The sequence below is a fragment of the Gavia stellata genome, chromosome 9 (genome assembly GCF_030936135.1).
Source record: "Gavia stellata isolate bGavSte3 chromosome 9, bGavSte3.hap2, whole genome shotgun sequence".
Lineage (NCBI taxonomy): Eukaryota > Metazoa > Chordata > Aves > Gaviiformes > Gaviidae > Gavia > Gavia stellata.
The window spans coordinates 18,863,933-18,881,499 of record NC_082602.1 but is presented as its reverse complement, the minus strand read 5'-3'; the positions used below and the strand labels follow the sequence as shown (position 1 = coordinate 18,881,499).

Genomic DNA, 17,567 nt, shown 5'->3' with positions numbered 1-17,567 from the left:
GCAACAGAGTCAGTAACTAACCACAAGCAGCTACCATGCACAAAATTGCACGGGGTTCCATCTTCCATAAATTCTTGAGCAAGCTGATAAAAAAACCAACCCACTGGCTCAAGAATTTTCTGCAAATGGTATAGATGAAGTTGTTCAATGCTTTATGGAGAGGGATAAAACACAGTCGGCTATTACTGATGTTTAAGTAGGGTTTAGGTGGGGTTTTTTTCCTCCAATCTGTAGTCATCTCCAACTTCCCTTGATAAACTTCAGAAAGTGTGTAATTTACTGTTCCATTTTCCACTGCTTGCATCTGTTAAGATTTTAATTGTCATTGCCCATGATTATGCTTTTCTGTATAAAATAGAGTCTACACCCTCCTATGCTTACATAGATTTCTGCAGGCCACTCTAACGCCCTTGGTTCAATTTTCTCCACAAACAGTATAATTTGTATTGAGACTTGAATCAATATCACAATGGTTCAAGAAGCTTTATGCCTTTGCCAATCAGCTTTTGCTGGAGGAAAGCCTTGTAATTGGCTTTTTCTATTCCTGCTCATCTTCTACATAGCTGCCAACAAAAAAAAAGCATTTTAGAATATGGGCTTACAGCCCATTTTCAAGGGGGGTTTTGGTGGGGTTTTTTTTTTTGATTTGTTTTCTGGAACCATGTGGGCTAGTAACAATTTTTCACCTAAGCAAAAGTCAGGATTCTTCAGTATTGCCATGTCCTGAAACTCTGGGAGTTACTTTCCACATTTGATGTCTCTGCCTATTTTCAAAAAGAGCTTAAACTAGAACAAAGTGTGTGCCACTACTATTTAAACACCATAGGATACATTGGTATCAGTTCTCTATAGCTACTCCTACCAATTTTACCATTTCTGGTAACTGTCCCACCATAAGAACATAGAACAACAGAACACACCAAGTATGTCAGATCCTGCTGGTACCTTAGTTACACTGAAAGAAATAGGTAGGTCTCAGAAATATAGGAAATTGTTATTCAGACAACAGACAGACAGCACTTCCTTTCCCAGAACAATCCATCTCCTGCCCTGACAACACACTCCTGCTATATTTACCCAACCAAATTTTGCAGTGATATATTTCCAGATGCACTTGAGCCACATGTCCCTGTCAGTCAGCCCAAGCACAGAGGAATCTGAGCAGAGAACAGCTCCTAGAAATCACTACATCTTAATCCATGCTTCCTCTCTTGCTTGCTTTTAGAGTTAAAGGAGACAAAATGTGTAAAGCATTATTCTCGGTTTATTTTGGAAGCAGTTGTGGGGATAAGAGGTACTTCATTTGATACAGCTATTTACTTCAACTGCTTTCTTTATGGCTGACAGAGACACCTGAACAGTTAAAAAAAAATCTGAAATATGCAGTTAAAAATAACTGGCTGTTTCAACCAATTAATACTGGGTGTCTAAAAAGAAATTGTAAGGCTGTCTGAAAAAAGGCTAGATGCTAAACAAGGAGCTTACAGCTCTAATGTGCCATGGGACAGCCAATTCCTCATCCAGAAAAAAACCCCAAAAAACTGTGCCATCTTTGCTGGAGAAAAGCAACACATACCAAGCAAGAAAATCAGTTCTAGATTTCAGATAGTTCAATTTAAGAATGCTGACCAGCTAAAATGAGTTGAGTTGTGGAGCAATAAGAATAGGATCTAATGAAAAGCTAGCTTTATTTCTTCTGAGCTAAGCCACTTTACTATTTTAACAGTTATATTCTTCCCATATTCTAACATACACTTCTGATCTCATGCTATCTCTTCCAACCCTAATGGCCCAGCTAGGTTCTTTTATTTTCATAATTTTATAAAATACTTAACACCTGACTTCTGATAATTATCTTCACTCTTGCTGAATTTCTAAGTTCCCCGAGATCCTTTGGGCAAAGGACCAAATAAACTCTCTTCCCCACTTCCACATTTTTAAAAGATGCTCTTCACCGCTCCTACCTCAATATGGCTTCGATTCCAAAGTGCATTTTTTGAGACTACTGCAATGGGGTGGGGGCAGGGAACACACCAAAAAAACACCAAAGTCACCTCTCAGGATCGTATTAGCAAGAAGACTTTGTCATCACATTGGTGGCCAGTCAGTGGAACCAAGGTATTTCTCAGTTCTAGGTACTATGAGTCTTCCAGAGAAAGAGACAGGAGCTAAATCAGTGATGCAAGAGGAAGAGGTGAGCAGAGAAGCTGAAAGGGTTTAAAATTGTAAATATCCTTCCTTTGGCTCCGTCCTCCCCTTTTCTGGAAAGCGCAGACAGGCAGTTTCAACCTTTCCATTGTTTATTTAACTGGCTTAACAGAGGGTCCTAACAGGTCACAAATAAGCTTTTTAAATAAAAACCACACGTTGAAATCAACTGTGGATATATCAAAACTCATGGCCAGGCCAATTTTATTACTCGAGGTGAAATTAAAAACCAGTGCAGCCTTCTTTTAATAGCAGATTCACATAACAAGACCTCTTCAACTAGCTGAATGCAGGTAGAGGTTCCTTAGAATGAAAGCACTTTTGACCCATTCTTCGAAAACAAACAAACGAAAAAACACCTAGGTTTGTATCCAAAACTAATATTGCTTAAGGACAAGTACATCCGTTAGAACAGACTAGATTATTTTCACTACAGCATTAAAACTTTAAAATTTAAAAATATTTTTGCTAGAGAGATTATTCCTGCTTCCTTAAACCCTGTACATTTGCACGTTTTCTGGTACCCTTTCCTTTTCAAATCTGTAATGCTGGAACACTTTTCAAGCATGTGCTGGCACATCATATGAGAGGAGTGGAGACCAGCATGACAAGAAAGAAAATGAGCATCTTATGGGTAGCATTGAAAGATGTTAAAAAAAAAAACTGGCCAGTGCAGAGTAGGATCAAGTGAAATGTGGGCAAGATATGAACTGCATTACATGTTAGAGTTTATTAGCAGCCTCATACAGCTGCTCAAATTCAGGCATCTAATACAGGGATGTGAACAGCTGGTACCATCACCTGCTGCTCCTGCAGAGTGAAAGGGAGTGTGTGACCTTCCGCTGCAGCACATGGGTCTTGTGCATGTGAACAAGTACCAGTATGGGTTGTGAAACTCAATAGCATAAGAACTGCCATCCAAAAAGAAACTACAATTTAAAGGCAGCTGAATGAGAACGAACTTCACTTTCAGATCTTTAACGGATTGTTAGTAAAAGCGGAAGGGAGAAAACAGTTTGCAAAATTTAAGTTGAGGTTGCCTCTGACACAAAGCTTTAATAGTCAATTCCCAAACAACCATTAAATTAAGCATTCCAGGATGCCTATGATAGTCTCCCCCTTCCCCCCCCTATTATTTAATAATGTATTTCTTCAGCAATTTCTTTTTCTCTGAAGAAAACTTTTTTTTTCAGTTACTGAACTGCCATTCAGCTACTCTGTTAGAGTTGCTCTGTTGCTTTCTGCAATGTCCAAATCTTTTCATTTCTTCCTCTCCTATGTTTCCAACACTCTAGGCAAAACCTTTTCCCCAAGAAAACATTACTTTTTTTATTTACCAAACATGGATATTTCTTCCCTTATGTCCTTAATGAAGCAGAAGCCTTCATGATGAAAGTGTTCAGACTCCTGTATCACACAAAGAAGTCATACACTTTCAGAAAAGTTTGGTTTTTAGAATTTATCTCTTTGACAAACCAAAATCTAGTTTTCCTACAATATCACAGTACTGCTGTTTCAACCAGAAAAGTCTCTTCCTGTTGACCATATTTTAACAGACTGGTAAACATTTGAGCAAACATATTTCCTACACTTTTGTGTTCATCATCAACAATGCCACCAAAGTAAATATTCCCAGGACTGTGTTCTCCCCACTCCCTGTACCACCCTGATCACTTCACATCTGAAGTGCCAATTTCATACTGAGGCAGAATATATTTAAGAGAGGGAAAGCACAGAAGCGAAGTTTGATAGTGCTTGTTAGATCTTAAGTCTGACTGAATATATTTGCACTTCAGACACTAAAAAACCAAATGTTTTAACTAAGAGCTGAGTATGCAAAGAAAAACATAGTATTTCTGAACGACAACTGTTAAAACCTCAGACTGAAGTGAGAACCAGCTAATGATGTCTCCTCCCATGCTGCCATGACAGCCATCTGAGTTATTACAGAACTATTACAGGCCACTATAAACTGTCTAATCCCGCTCTGAAGAACATCCAAGTTCTTAAGTGCAGTCCCTAAAGATGCTTACATGAGCAACCATATTTTACCACTGCCACTTGTTTTATTTCTAGAATAAAGCCCCTCCCCTAGGCTATACCCAGATCTAATAGACCGTTCTCCTTCAATACGCCACAATCAAGATAACAACCACATCTTGATTTATTTCAACAAACCTCATATTTACAATTTGCCACCTAAATTATTTAAGCAGTTAAGAGGTAAATGGAATCTAATTCAACAGCCACTTGGCAGACTTTGTCACTGTATCAAGAAAAATGACAATTTCCTGAAAAGTAACAGAACACAAAGACACATTTTAATAAAAAACTTCCTCCCAGAATTAAGTTAAACACGATCAAAAGTGAACACATTGTTTTGATGTCTCTCATCTCATCTAAGTAGCACACACATCGAGAATTATTTACAGTCATGCAAGCATTCAGACTCCTGCACCAAGCAAAGGCAGCATACACTTTCTGAAAGAGTCCTCTGTTTATAACTTACTGTTTCACTATGGCTAGCAATAAGTTTCAGCTTACTGCTACAAGGACAGAACTGGAAATTAGAACTTCTGAAGTGCTTATATTAGGGTATAGATAGGGGGAACAATCAAAGTACCACCATCACTGGAGAATTTAACTTACTCTGCTAACAAGCATTAATCAAGTGCACCCTTTGAGTATTACAATTGTGAAATTGTGATTACAGTGCAAAATACATTAGCATAAGCTGTCATGGAAACAGTTTATCAATCTATTCATTTTAACAGGACAGCTAAAGCCAGTATCATCCCAAACTTTAGTTCTATTGCATAAACGTGCAAGCTCTCATCTAACACGTTTTACCTGTACCTTTCTACCCATCTCACAATGTCTTTTTTTGTCATAATGTCTTGCCCTGTTCCTCAACTGTCACGTAACTATACACCTCCTCTCTCTTTCACAACATGCTTGAATACAACAGTAGTTTGAACTGACAAGTTTCAACTTCACAATTGCACCATGCAAAGAGCATGCACACATTCATTTCATGAAGTTCGAGTGATGAGGAGTCCATGTCTATCCGTGCCCTTAAACTAAACAAGAAATGTCCAAATATTATTAGTTCAAAGGAAGAGCAGGTTGCTTTAACACTTCCAATGGCATTTCCAAGTCACATGGATACAGTACATCATACAATACTAATGTAGATCAATCAATTTTCTACAATAACTATGACTAGTTGATAAATGTTCCTTCTCAAGATGGGTTTTATTTCCTACAATTTTGTGATGACGTGTACTGATTCGCCGTCCCTAGAAGATTTAAATATATTTAACTCACTTACGATTTACCCTTCCTCACTCTAGTAACAAATTCACGGATTTCCATTCACTCCCAAAGTTTTTCCCCAGAAAGTATCTGTTGATACCACCAACACTGGAATGAATGCACTTCAAACTCATCCATGACATGACATTTCCATCTCTTTCGCCTCAGAATCCACCATATCACAAGACCTCAGTCCCTACCTTTAAGCCACTGTATTATAGGCAATATATACCAAACTTCCTTTTCTCTGTAGCTTTTAGATGTGCTGTAAAGCAAGTAAAAATCATGCCATCTAAAGGATGACAGTTTTCATAGGACTGCATGCAGCTGTAAGTTTTATAGCTCTTTCCTGGATAAATTTGCTGTCTTTTATCGTGTTCTAAAGGCAAATTACAAAGGGAAGACTATCCATCTGAAATTTGTTTTAAGAACTTACAATGAGGAGGTCCATAACATGTTGGAAGAAAACTATTTTTTTTCCCCCCTCATTGCCAAAAAAACCCCAAAACAAAACAACAAACCTTCAGCAATAATCTATTTGACAATACTCAGACAGCGGACAAGCTAGGTACAAGTTACCTCAAAATGAAAAAGCTCTTGCAAGTTTACCTCAAACGGGCAAGCCACCAACTGCACATCCCTCACTATTAACGTTCTCTAACCAATAAACCTGCTATTTTAATAACAATGTTCTCCATTACCCTGCTACTTTTATACTTACCTTTAAATCCCTCCCATTCTACCGCTCTTCGTGCTAGCTTTTTTCTTCCACACTAATTATGGAGAGAAGCAGCACTTTATCACACATCCCTGCGCTATTCCTGAAAAAAGGACATTTTGCCCAGTTGAATCTTCTTTCAATCCTCTCCTTCAAACTCACATATTGCTATAAATGGTATTAGGGATCAGCCAACGACGGCGTGTTTAAAGGACAAATGGAGGTAGTCATTAAGAAAAACTCTCAAGTGTTTAACAACTTTGTATACTTAATGATTTCTCTCTGCTTCTACCCTCTTAAGCTACAAACCCTTTGAGGTGAGGAATGCTTCAGTATGCTTGTTGTGTATGTATGACCAATACTTCTTGGCAGCCCTATTACATATTATGCAACTATATAAACATGCACCTGCACTTTCTGACACAAATTATTGCTTCTTTGAAGTAAATCACCTTTGAGACATTGTTTTTAACAGGTTAGATGGCAGCAGTTTAGCGAGGGGAGAACACAGTTAAAAGAAGGAAAGGTGACAGAACAGAAGAGCTATGTATTTAATCAACTTCTACAGGAATTCAGCAATTTCATGTACACTCCTACTTCCAGAGGGTTTTTACTATAATGCAAACAGCCTTAACGCCTCTTAATTGACCACAATTCCTTTTAACTAGTCTTGACCAAAACAAAGACATCGTCATCAATAAAAACCTGGAGTAAAACCTCCATGGATGACTTAAGAGGAACCTTCACTTCAACAGAGCATCTGGTACTGCCTTTCTACCAAATCAAACTGCAATTTATTGCCCTCTAATGTATGTACATTAGGCCATTTCCTTTATGGCTCCACTTCACACAGAAGCAGTAACTGAAGGAAATAATGGAGCGCCCAACAAGTGGGAAAGTAATTGCTCAACAAGTGTGGAACAAGAGAGAGTTACTTGCACACCGTGCACATGTGGCAGCTCTTCAGAGCCCAGCCCTGCAGTGGTAACAGAAGGCTGGTGTTACAGAACAAGCCCACTGTGGGAACTCTGCCAAGCAACAGCCAGGAGTGCTTGTCCATCTAAATCCTTGGGTCCTTAAGGATTAGGGGTCAGGAAACAATTCCTTCCAACAGCACCACCTCCTGCCTGTACCTGCCAGTCATTAGCCATGCACAGATGGAAGACTGTTAAGCTCCAAGCTCTAGTCTTAAATTGCACCCAAAGAACTGTATTAAAAGTATGCTTAGGTGGTATTGCAAGGGTGGTGGTGCTGGACTGCAGAAGGGACAGTTCAGATGTCCTGACTTTAAGAGAAATGCAGAAATACCTTGTGTGAAGACCACCTTACTGGGTTGGTTGGTTTTTTTGGTCTAGAAATTCCCAGAGTCACCCCACTTTTCTTGAATTTATTCAATAGGTTTCTTACTACTCAGAAACACAAAATAGAAGATGAACACAAGAGCTAAAAAGTTACTGAATTAAGGATGCTACTCAACTGCAGTTTAGCCCTTTCTGCCTGTTCAGTCTTAGTTATACAATCTCTCAATTACAAGCTTCCCCTTCTCAGGAGACCCAGTTTCATTCAGTAATCTATGTTGAAGGACTCAGTGAATAATTCAACAGAATCAACTAGAGTTCTGAGTGACCCCATCCATATCTGACTCCCCACATACTCTGCATAAATGCTGTCCCACACACAACAGAAAAGCCTTGGAAAAGGTTATGGTGCTTGTCTTGGTGCATCCATAAGCTTCACAAATACTAACAGGTCTCCCAGTGCAGCTACCATTCTTAGGTCACATTAGTGTCACTCCAGGAAAATTGCTTAGAAAGTAAAGCACAAAATTAGCAACCACCTGGGAAAAGTCTGGTTTATTATTTCTCCAATAACACCAAAAAAATCTACGCCAAAAATGTCAACAGAAACCTATTATCTAAGGGAAATTCAAAGACCTCAGCCATAAGACAGTAATTTGATTCATTTGATGCTACAATGAGATTAAAAAGAAGATTAATCTCTCTCAGAGAGAGTATTTGGAAGTACCTGCAGCTTCAAAGCAAAAATACTGCATTGGTTTACATTCTCTGTGCACTTCAAAGGATGCCTGCATTCATGAAGACTAGGAACTTGCTTTTAAAATGACAACTTCTACTGCATCGTCTGAACACAACTCGCAAAAATCAAGCCTGGATTAAGCCTGCAAGCAAAGCATCAAATTAAGGTTGTCACCTTAATCTTCATATTTCTTATAGTAAGAAGGTGACAGAAAATATTAAGAGAAATTAATTACCACTTCTGTACACTGTGTCAGGTCATTCGGTATGGACTAAAATTGTATTGCCATCCACTAGTTAGAGTGAGGCTGAGTTAAAGTTGTGGAAGAAACCTTACTCTATCAATTTCCTAACCTTTCTTACACACTTTCCATTCTTCTTAAAAATTTTATTAAGAATGAAACAAAAGCTAAACGTTAACCTGAGTTGCTTGGTCTTCCAAAATACCAAGTTAACATGTATGGATACCTGTTATTTAAAAAAAAAAAAAATTAAAAAATAAATATTTAAGCTATAACAGGAACAGACATAACCTAGGGGACCAGTGAGTCTTCTAGATCTTTTATATGAAGCTTATAGGCAACAGAAAAAAGCTTAGGTGGATTTTTTTTTTAACATCTGCTCTAGATAACATTGCAATCCTTCAATGCAAAGGGAGAAGTATCATAGCTTACAGTTCATTAGTATTTGTTATTTGCTAATAAGTCCAGGTACTTCCTGCAGATACTCATGATATAAATAATAAATAATATATGGCATTGCTCTTCTCTGCAAAATGGAAAGTAACAAGCATTGCAGCACTATACATATCACACATCCATGTAATCTAATTCTTACACTTCTTAAAAAAAAAAAACCCACCACATTATTTTTTCTGATTTCTTAACTTGAATAGACCACAACGAGTATCTCAGATTCTATTCAATAGCAATGTAATAGCACTGAGAACAGGCCACACATTTACATCTACTACTGATCTACCACTTCTTAAAACAAGATCTTTCAGAAAAAGTTCAGACATTAATCCCAAATCAGGATAAAATTCCTATATTGTTTTATACGAATGTCAGATTTTCCCTAAAAACTGAGTTTCCAGAGCTCAGACATGAGAAAATGAGTGTGCAATCAAATCTACACACCAGAAAACTGATGGCTACAGTAACAAGTATATTAAGTCAGTACACTGGGCAAAGGTTCTCTTACGGTTACAATCATTTGACCTTTAGCCAGCTCTTAATGCCCCAGCCAACCCTCTAAAGATGGAGATTTGCAGCAGCTTCTTGTCTGAAATAAGCCATGAAAAGATTCTTCTGAACCCACTGTACAAGCATTCACTTAAAATGTCATGAATGTGCATGAAATCGGAGTGCTTCTAACAGCTTACTTTGCAGCTTCTGTTTAAATGCACTAACTCTGAACCACCAGAGGATAAAAGGACTCAAACCTTCCAGTCTGGCACTCATGGACCTAGAATATACACAAACACCTCTTCACAGGTGTGTTTACCTAGTTTAAACCTTATTTAAATAGACTCTCGATGTACACACTTTCCACAAACACCTGCTTCTCCCACTGCAGTGCTGCCTTGTACAAGGCAGTTGTATTCAGTCATTTTCTGTCCTAAAGCCATCCTATACACCAGTAAGCAGTATTTCAGTCACAAAAATCCTGGTTACTGACTCATCCCCCAAGGCAGAGCAAAGCACAAATTCTGCAATGAGAACTACAGAAGTACCTGCTCTTACCTCTACACCACACTGGAATGATCTGAAGACTTCAACAGCCACAGCAAGATTTAAGGAAACACAATCCTCATCAGATCATGTAAAAGCAGGCTTATAATTAATTCATATTTCCATCCATTTATGGTTATAAAACCTCTCTCCCTAGTGAGCTCAAGAGCATCCTAATTTGTAAACACTCATGAAAGAGAAGATGCTCAGTTATCACTGGATGTCAAAAAGAAGCTTCCTTTTGTTGACCTAAATCCATAACAAAACTGACGAAAGGAACAAACCTTTCAACACCCAGACACATTTTCTAGATACTCAGCTTACTTTAAAAAGCAGTCAAATGGAAGTTGTGGTGGCAGTGACCCTAGATCCAAACTGGTATCAATACTAAGGCTTCCATCAGTTTTAAGATAATCTTTGAAGATGTAGTTGTATTTCAATTCTGCATGCATGGACAAAGCTTGATAGTCAACTGCTTCCATGTGGTCGTAACTCAGGACACTGATTTTTGCTTTTTCTAAGCATTGGAAATATGAGACACCACATCAAACTTAAGCTTACAGTGCTTATCTTAGTACAACAAGTATTCAGCTATTAAAGCCATTAAATTTATCTTGGAGTAACTTACGCATCACCCAAGATGACAGAACCTCTATTTTTCCTGTTTTTCAGGCAACTACTATCAATAATAATTAAAATATATGTATTCCATAAAAGTGTAAAAATGGCATACAATAAACCAAATTATAGTGGATGAGAGCAGACATGCTCTTCATTTTCATATTATTAAACTGTTTTTATAAATCTACATTAAATTACCACAGAAATTAAGTTTCTCTGTCAGAATTTTAAAGAGCAACCTCAGTCCACATAATTCGGGTCCAAGGCCCTTAGCTAGGTATGCTGAACTGTAGAAGTGAAGTTACTCTTACCATAATCATGCGATTGTTTGTGCTGAGTAACAGCATCTTCTCTAGACGCTTCCTTCAAGAGCCCATTAGACATAAAAATGGGATGGGATACCACTACTTAGTTGCAGGCAAGCTTTTACTATTTTGGTAATGAAATAAAACACATTATGTAATTTAGTTACTCTTGAGGAACGATACTTTGAAATGGGAATCTTTAGCTGCTGGAGGCATACGGTGCATCTTTATACCCTTGACCAGGGTATTTCAGCATCACAGTCATGACAGAGTTAATACCCACTAGCTCAGAGGAGAACAAAAGGTACTCCACTGCAACATGCCTAACATTTACATTGCCTCTCTTTGCTCATTAAACAGGTTTTGGTTAAATAATGAACAAACTGTATTACAGACTCCGATGAGAATTCCAAAATTATAAATCAACTGGTAAAGCCCAGAGGAGAATGAAGGGAGTGGGAGGGAAGGAAGGATAATATTGACTAATATAAAGGGCGCAGCTTGACAGTGGATATTCCTGCCACACCTGATCAAACATGCTCCATGGGGGAGGGGAAGGGAGGGCGAGAGCAAGAGGGGAGATGGGACAAGGCAGCCTGAAATTTGCATCCGGAACAGATTAAAATGGGTTCTTGGGGGATTGAGAAAATACATAATATATATTACTATAAATGCAAAATTGTACTAAAAGCTAACTCAAATGTCAAAGATTACAGCTTTGAATAAATTTAAATATAAAAGCAATGCGTTTCCATGAGCTAATGAAAGAGACATGAAAGGAAGGTCTAGGCAAAAAAAAAAAACCACCCAACCAAAAAAACCCACCCACAAAAACCCCTAAGCTTGGACTTTTCATTGCCTGGAAGATGAGGCAGAAGACTCTGTATCATTCAAAGTATTGCTTGGTAACCGGTCCATGTCTAAAACCAAAAAAAATGGAGCATAGCAACGATGTCCTACCTCAAGACACTAGTCAGTTAACAGCAGTCACTGAAGCTGAAATGACCTGTTTAAAAGAACCCCACGCAGTCAAATGAACACACTATCATCACCATATCTAAGCAATTATCATCTTAGCATGAACCACACTTATGTGATGACTAATACAGGGAGTCTCTGAATCTCTCAGTACATTAAACTTTGCTTTCTCTAACACAAGCAGACAGTGGGCTTGCATTTTTTCCCCAACAAGTCAGCAGCACATTGTATCTAGCTACTCTAGATAAATGGCCAGTCCCTGACATTTACTCATACTGCATTTATTTGAGCATCCTGACATTCCATGCTCTTGTTGATGAGCAGAGATATTTGCAATAATGGCAAATTTCAGGAGTCTTATTTTAAAGAAAATTTTATCTCCTACAAGGGAGAGAAGGAAGATTTCCTCCCAAAACACTTTTGGTGACTGTATGCATATCCTACAGCAGGTGAGTGAGCTTACAAAAAAACCACAAATCCAGACTGTCATGTAGTCTGGGCACAAGCATAACATCCAGAACAAAGATACTATCCAGAAACGCAAGCTGTGCAGGAGTTCCCTAAGATATCATGACCTGACAGAAGAGTCCTGCTCACAATCAAGGGAAGTTCGCCTGTGAAAGAAAAGTAAAGCATTACATTTACAGGCAGCCACCACAGAGGAAGGAATAAGGGCTCAGAACTGGCATGTGCCCTCAGCACCTCTCATCAGCACCTGGAAGTGGCACTATGGTACTTCTAGGGAACATACTTTTTATGGGATTCCAGGCTCAGCGCTGACACAGAAATGGGCACGCTTCGCAATTAGAAATGCAAAAAGTCCATCTCAAACTTAGGTTGAGTGCAGTTCTGAACACTCACTGTAATAAAGGGACCAGAAAGAAAGCTTACTTTCAAGTATTACAATCAGTAAGACAAAACCTAGGAAGAAGCAGCAGAATGCCACATGCAGCTCAGGATTAGCCTCACTTCCAGACTCTCAACATATACTTAGGTTACACTTAACCAATCACTCCTGAAACTACAAAAAGAGAAAACGTGGGGAGGAAAGGGGAGAAAGATGGGTTGGGAGAAAAAACCTGGTCAGAATACACATTATAGCCTTGTGTTTTACTTCTGTAATCAATACAGATTTCCAGTTCCTTCCAGTGCAACTAGTCACAAAGTAAGACTTCCGCTTCAAGATACCAAAATGGAAAGTGAAGTCTGTGCTTCACTGATTAGTGATAACAGACGATGAAAATCAACAAACCAAAGAATGTGAGGAGAAAACAGATAATGGGAGGCTACTTTCTAAGCAGATTTTTCTCATCATTCACAGATCAGAAAGCGTAAACAAAGCACAGAAAGACAATGCATAATAATACACCAGATTGCATATATTACTACAAGCTTCAGTATATTGAAGAAAGATGCATATTTACATATAAAAACATGGGTGTATATATATACACACACATATATATATATATCTCCAGACAGTGGCAGCAGTGCTATTTGAGTACTAGTTTACGTTGGTATTATTTGTCTAGAACTATATACATATTTGCTCTTTTCTCGTTATTCAATATATGACCTCTGGACAGTAAATAAGACAAACAAGTACACCTGTACATTTATTTGCATATACCCTAGCAGGTAAACATACCTACCAATTTCTGTACAAGCTTACCTGTTATATTATTCAGCACTTCTTTTAAGAGGCTAAAGCTATGCAGCAGGGGATCCCTTTCTTCATCCTATAGGTTATACATAGGAAGGAAGTCATTAATGAGGCAAATATATTCCTGAAGACAGACCTTAATAATGGGTCTGTAAAGACCTCACCTTCATATTCACAGAAGTACTGTGGGTTGAGTTTATCACTGTCAGCATGTTCACTCCATCAAAATCAAGACAAGCATTTTTATTTTCCTGCTAGTGTTCCCCAATGTCATACAGCTCAAATGTGGAAACATAGGTTCAAGACTGAGCATTCTGGTTTGGTTTTATTGTCCTTAGAAGTATTTCTTATTAGCCTTCCGCTGTTCAATAAATTTCAGCACAAATCTAGCTCATACCATATTGAAATAGCTCATCTGGATTTGCTATAATGTTAATCTATGCAGATTTTAATGGCAACAGAACTACAATGACATTTGGTGCCATTAAAATAACTTGAAGAAAGAATCACAGTGCAAAATTTATATGAATAGCTGCATCCTTTAGCCTTAGTCTATCTTTATGATATTAAAATAAGGAGGAGCAGCAGTTTCTCCAAGCTGTGTACATCCGCAGCCACACCTCCTGCTGGGTGGCAGTGAGCTCTAATGAAGAAAAACGCTTGTTAAAAAGAAAAAGGGCCCTGCCCTTTGACAAACTGAAACCACTTGTGCTGGATGACAGCCATCTGCTATTGATGCAACATTCTGAAATGCACCACAGATACTGTACGCCACATGCACACATTTACACTGTGGAAGCCATAAACTGACCAATGCATCATTAGACTTGGAAACATTGTATTAATGGCTTTTAACAAAACAGGTTTCAATCTATTAACAGGTTTCAGTAACGAATATAGCTAGCAGTCACAAAACAGAGCTAAGAAAAGATATATGCCGTATGAAAAATTAAGAAATACCCTATATATAATGACTTTCCTAATTTTTATTTCATGGCTTTCATAACGAAGACTGTCTTCTCTAAGAGGGCACAAAAGATATATAAAAACATTGTGCTAAATAAAACACCACCATATAGTCAAAATCCCTGACACACCAGGTGATAAAAGTCTAAATGAGATGATTCCCATGTGGAATACAACGTGGGGTTTTTTGTTAGTTTACAGGGTATATAGGCAGAAGATTTCCAGCTTTATACCTCTTTACAGTCACTGCTACACAAGAAACCAAAACTGCTCAGCATGAAACATTATAGAAAGTTCTTCCAGCTTCACTTACAAAAGTACTACAATGAGTGCTAAAAAAAATGGAGGTACTTTTCTAAAAACAGGTGGTTTCTGCCATAGCCTGAACAGGTAGCAACAATTCAAGGTAACTTACCAGATGTGTGTGAGTGCTCCATCGGGCATTACGCTTTATGGCTCCCACCACCGTGTTGATTTCACCTTGTACTATGTAAATGTTCTTATCCACCATCCTGACAATCCTGAAAATAAAGGTAATTCAAATTAATCTCCAGCCCCTCAGAATCATTCTCTTCCTCAGATGAAACATCAAGTTGGCCCTAATCAAGCAGGAGGCCTGCAGAGATGCAAGAAACTATTTCAGATCTTTGTTTTGTGCATGCAGAGAAAGTGTTACTTTGTCAAAAGGAAGAAGCTTTTCCACAGAGTCCGTTTTCCAGACCATGAGAGCAGACAATTAGTTATAACAGGGCATCTGCGCAGCAAGAGACAACTTTGCCAAGGCACATTCCTTATTTTTGTCCAGTCTGTGTGAGTTCACAGAAAGATAAAGTGTTAGGGTACCAGGACAGACATCCATGAGAATGCAATAACACACGCATGTCCAGCACTTATGAAAAAGTCCCGCAGCTCTACACAGAACACAAAAGCCAATCTTGTACTCTGTTAAATAAGCATCAGTGGCTTGAATAAGCTGGCCAGAGCAAAACTCTTTGGGACTTTAAACTTTGACAAAATAAAGTAATTTATAACAGATGTTGATTTCACACTTGCTTCATGAAAAAAGCTTTCAAGAAAGCGGGCAAGTAAAAAAGTCACCGCTAAGACCCCACAAAGAAATGAGCAAAACTAGAGACAAAACTGGATGGAACACAGGGAGAAAAAGTGAAAAAGCTAAAGGCAGACACTTACTGTCATGTAGCCTGAGATCTTAGAGGGAAAAACTTAAACTGATGTATCCAGAGAGAGAGCCAAAGGAAGGGAAAAAAATTTACAAGCAAGAAATATTTGTAATGGTCTGAGAAAAAGAAACAAAGAGAAGATAACTACAGCATTGTTCTCTCTATACTAGCTGTAGCCCAGATACAGTCAAGTATAAAGAAATAAGAATGGAGGGGAATGAATAGACACAACTGCTTATAAAGAATAAACAGGACTTATAAAGAGGCCAGAGAGTCAGATGATACCATGTCTGCAAATGAGAAGGATTTAGTGAAATTGTAGCCAAGTAATGAGACTTTTTCAGAAGATATGAAAGGAAAATGAGGAACCCAGCTTGAAATCACAACAGGCCATCCATAGGGAAGCAAAAGACTGAAAACAGATGAAACATTGATCATAACACTTCAAATCAGACAGGCTCATTTAAAGGACTCGGGGGGTGGGGCAGGGGGTAATAAACCACAGAGAATATGAGAAGGATTTCTGCCCACATAGCAAAAGCAAAGCTGGAAGGAAACAATTTTGGTGTATTATTCCAGACCTCAGAAACATCACCACAGAAATTTCATAACATACATAATGTGAAGCTTGACAGATCCAGTAATTAACATGTTTAAATTATCAACAACACTTCAAATATACAAATATCCTCTGAGTGAAAGAGACTAATTTGCTTCAGAGCTCTGTAAATAACGGAAAGAAAGCAAAATACTATAAAAAAGTACCTTATCAAGGGAAAGCATCAGATTTGTTCTTTTGGATTTTTACATGTTTGCAATAGGATGAATAATCTTAATGCAAAACTGTTTCTTACTTCATTAGATGAATTATACATAATGGTATTCCTAAATGTTACACAATAAATTAGGGGCAAAGACAAAAATATTTTATAACATAGGAACTGCCATGACAGACAAGATCAATAGTTTATCTCATTCACTACTAGATGATTCAGTAAAATAAATAGTTCTGCCAAGTAGTTTGCTTGTGCCCTGAAGAACAAAGGTTTATATCCTCCCTCCACAGCTATATACAACAGAACCACAGATATTCTTCCTACTCATGTGTCTAATGCTTGAGAGATGTTCCCATCCTCAATAGTAACTTATTCCATATATTATTTATATGACTGCATTAAAATATTGCATAAAAATACCCTTGATCACAATTTTTTTCTACTTCACTATGTTGTTTTTGTTTTAGTACATGGCATTATTAATGGGAGATTTTCTCCTCCATGTAAAATTCCTCACTTATTTATTTCTTCTTTCAGTAATTCCAGTATTTTCCATATTTCTACATAGGCAGTTTCAAGGATCAAAACTCTGGTCCACTGAAGTACTTTTGGGGAAATACTTTATACATTCAAATTTGCCAAAACTCAAGTTTTTCCTGTCTTCGCTGTTACAAAACAATATTGAACATGTAAACTTTGCAGTGCCATTCCAGGCATTTAGCAAACTGACATGGAAACAAAGGCTCCCCCAACCTGTTTTGGAAAAGCATGTGAAGAAATACCAGACACATGTATCACATGCCTGGCACATACAAAGATATTTAATAGTTCTGCCAATATTTGAAGTGATGCTAAAGCTTAAATGCTACTCTGCACACTACTGACTCTGCTTGTAGGTGTATTTATATCCTATTTCTTCTCCTCTACTTTTAACCTAAAAGAATCAAGATGGGAAAGTTTGTTAAACCCAGTCCTTCCTGAATGTAGGAGACTTACAATGCTCAGCTGTTCCCAGACCTGGTGCTATCTCCAAGCAACAAAACATGAAGAAGATAGACACAAACCTC

General features: G+C 38.0%; 1 protein-coding gene across 3 annotated transcripts in view; it reads right to left on the bottom strand.

Moving 5' to 3' along the window:
* The window catches only part of GBF1 (golgi brefeldin A resistant guanine nucleotide exchange factor 1), a 101,512-nt gene extending 86,455 nt beyond the window's left edge, over nt 1–15,057 (bottom strand). For 2 of the 3 annotated variants that reach the window (XM_059821414.1, XM_059821415.1), the window contains exons 1-2: nt 14,959–15,054; nt 13,587–13,653 (exon numbers count right to left, since the gene is read on the bottom strand). In XM_059821414.1, coding sequence (XP_059677397.1) covers nt 13,587–13,653; nt 14,959–15,054 — 163 coding nt within the window. Of the gene's footprint in view, nt 1–13,586; nt 13,654–14,958 lie in introns of all 3 variants that reach the window. The other variant, XM_059821417.1, reaches the window with a different exon arrangement.
* Nucleotides 15,058–17,567: the final 2,510 nt, after the last annotated feature.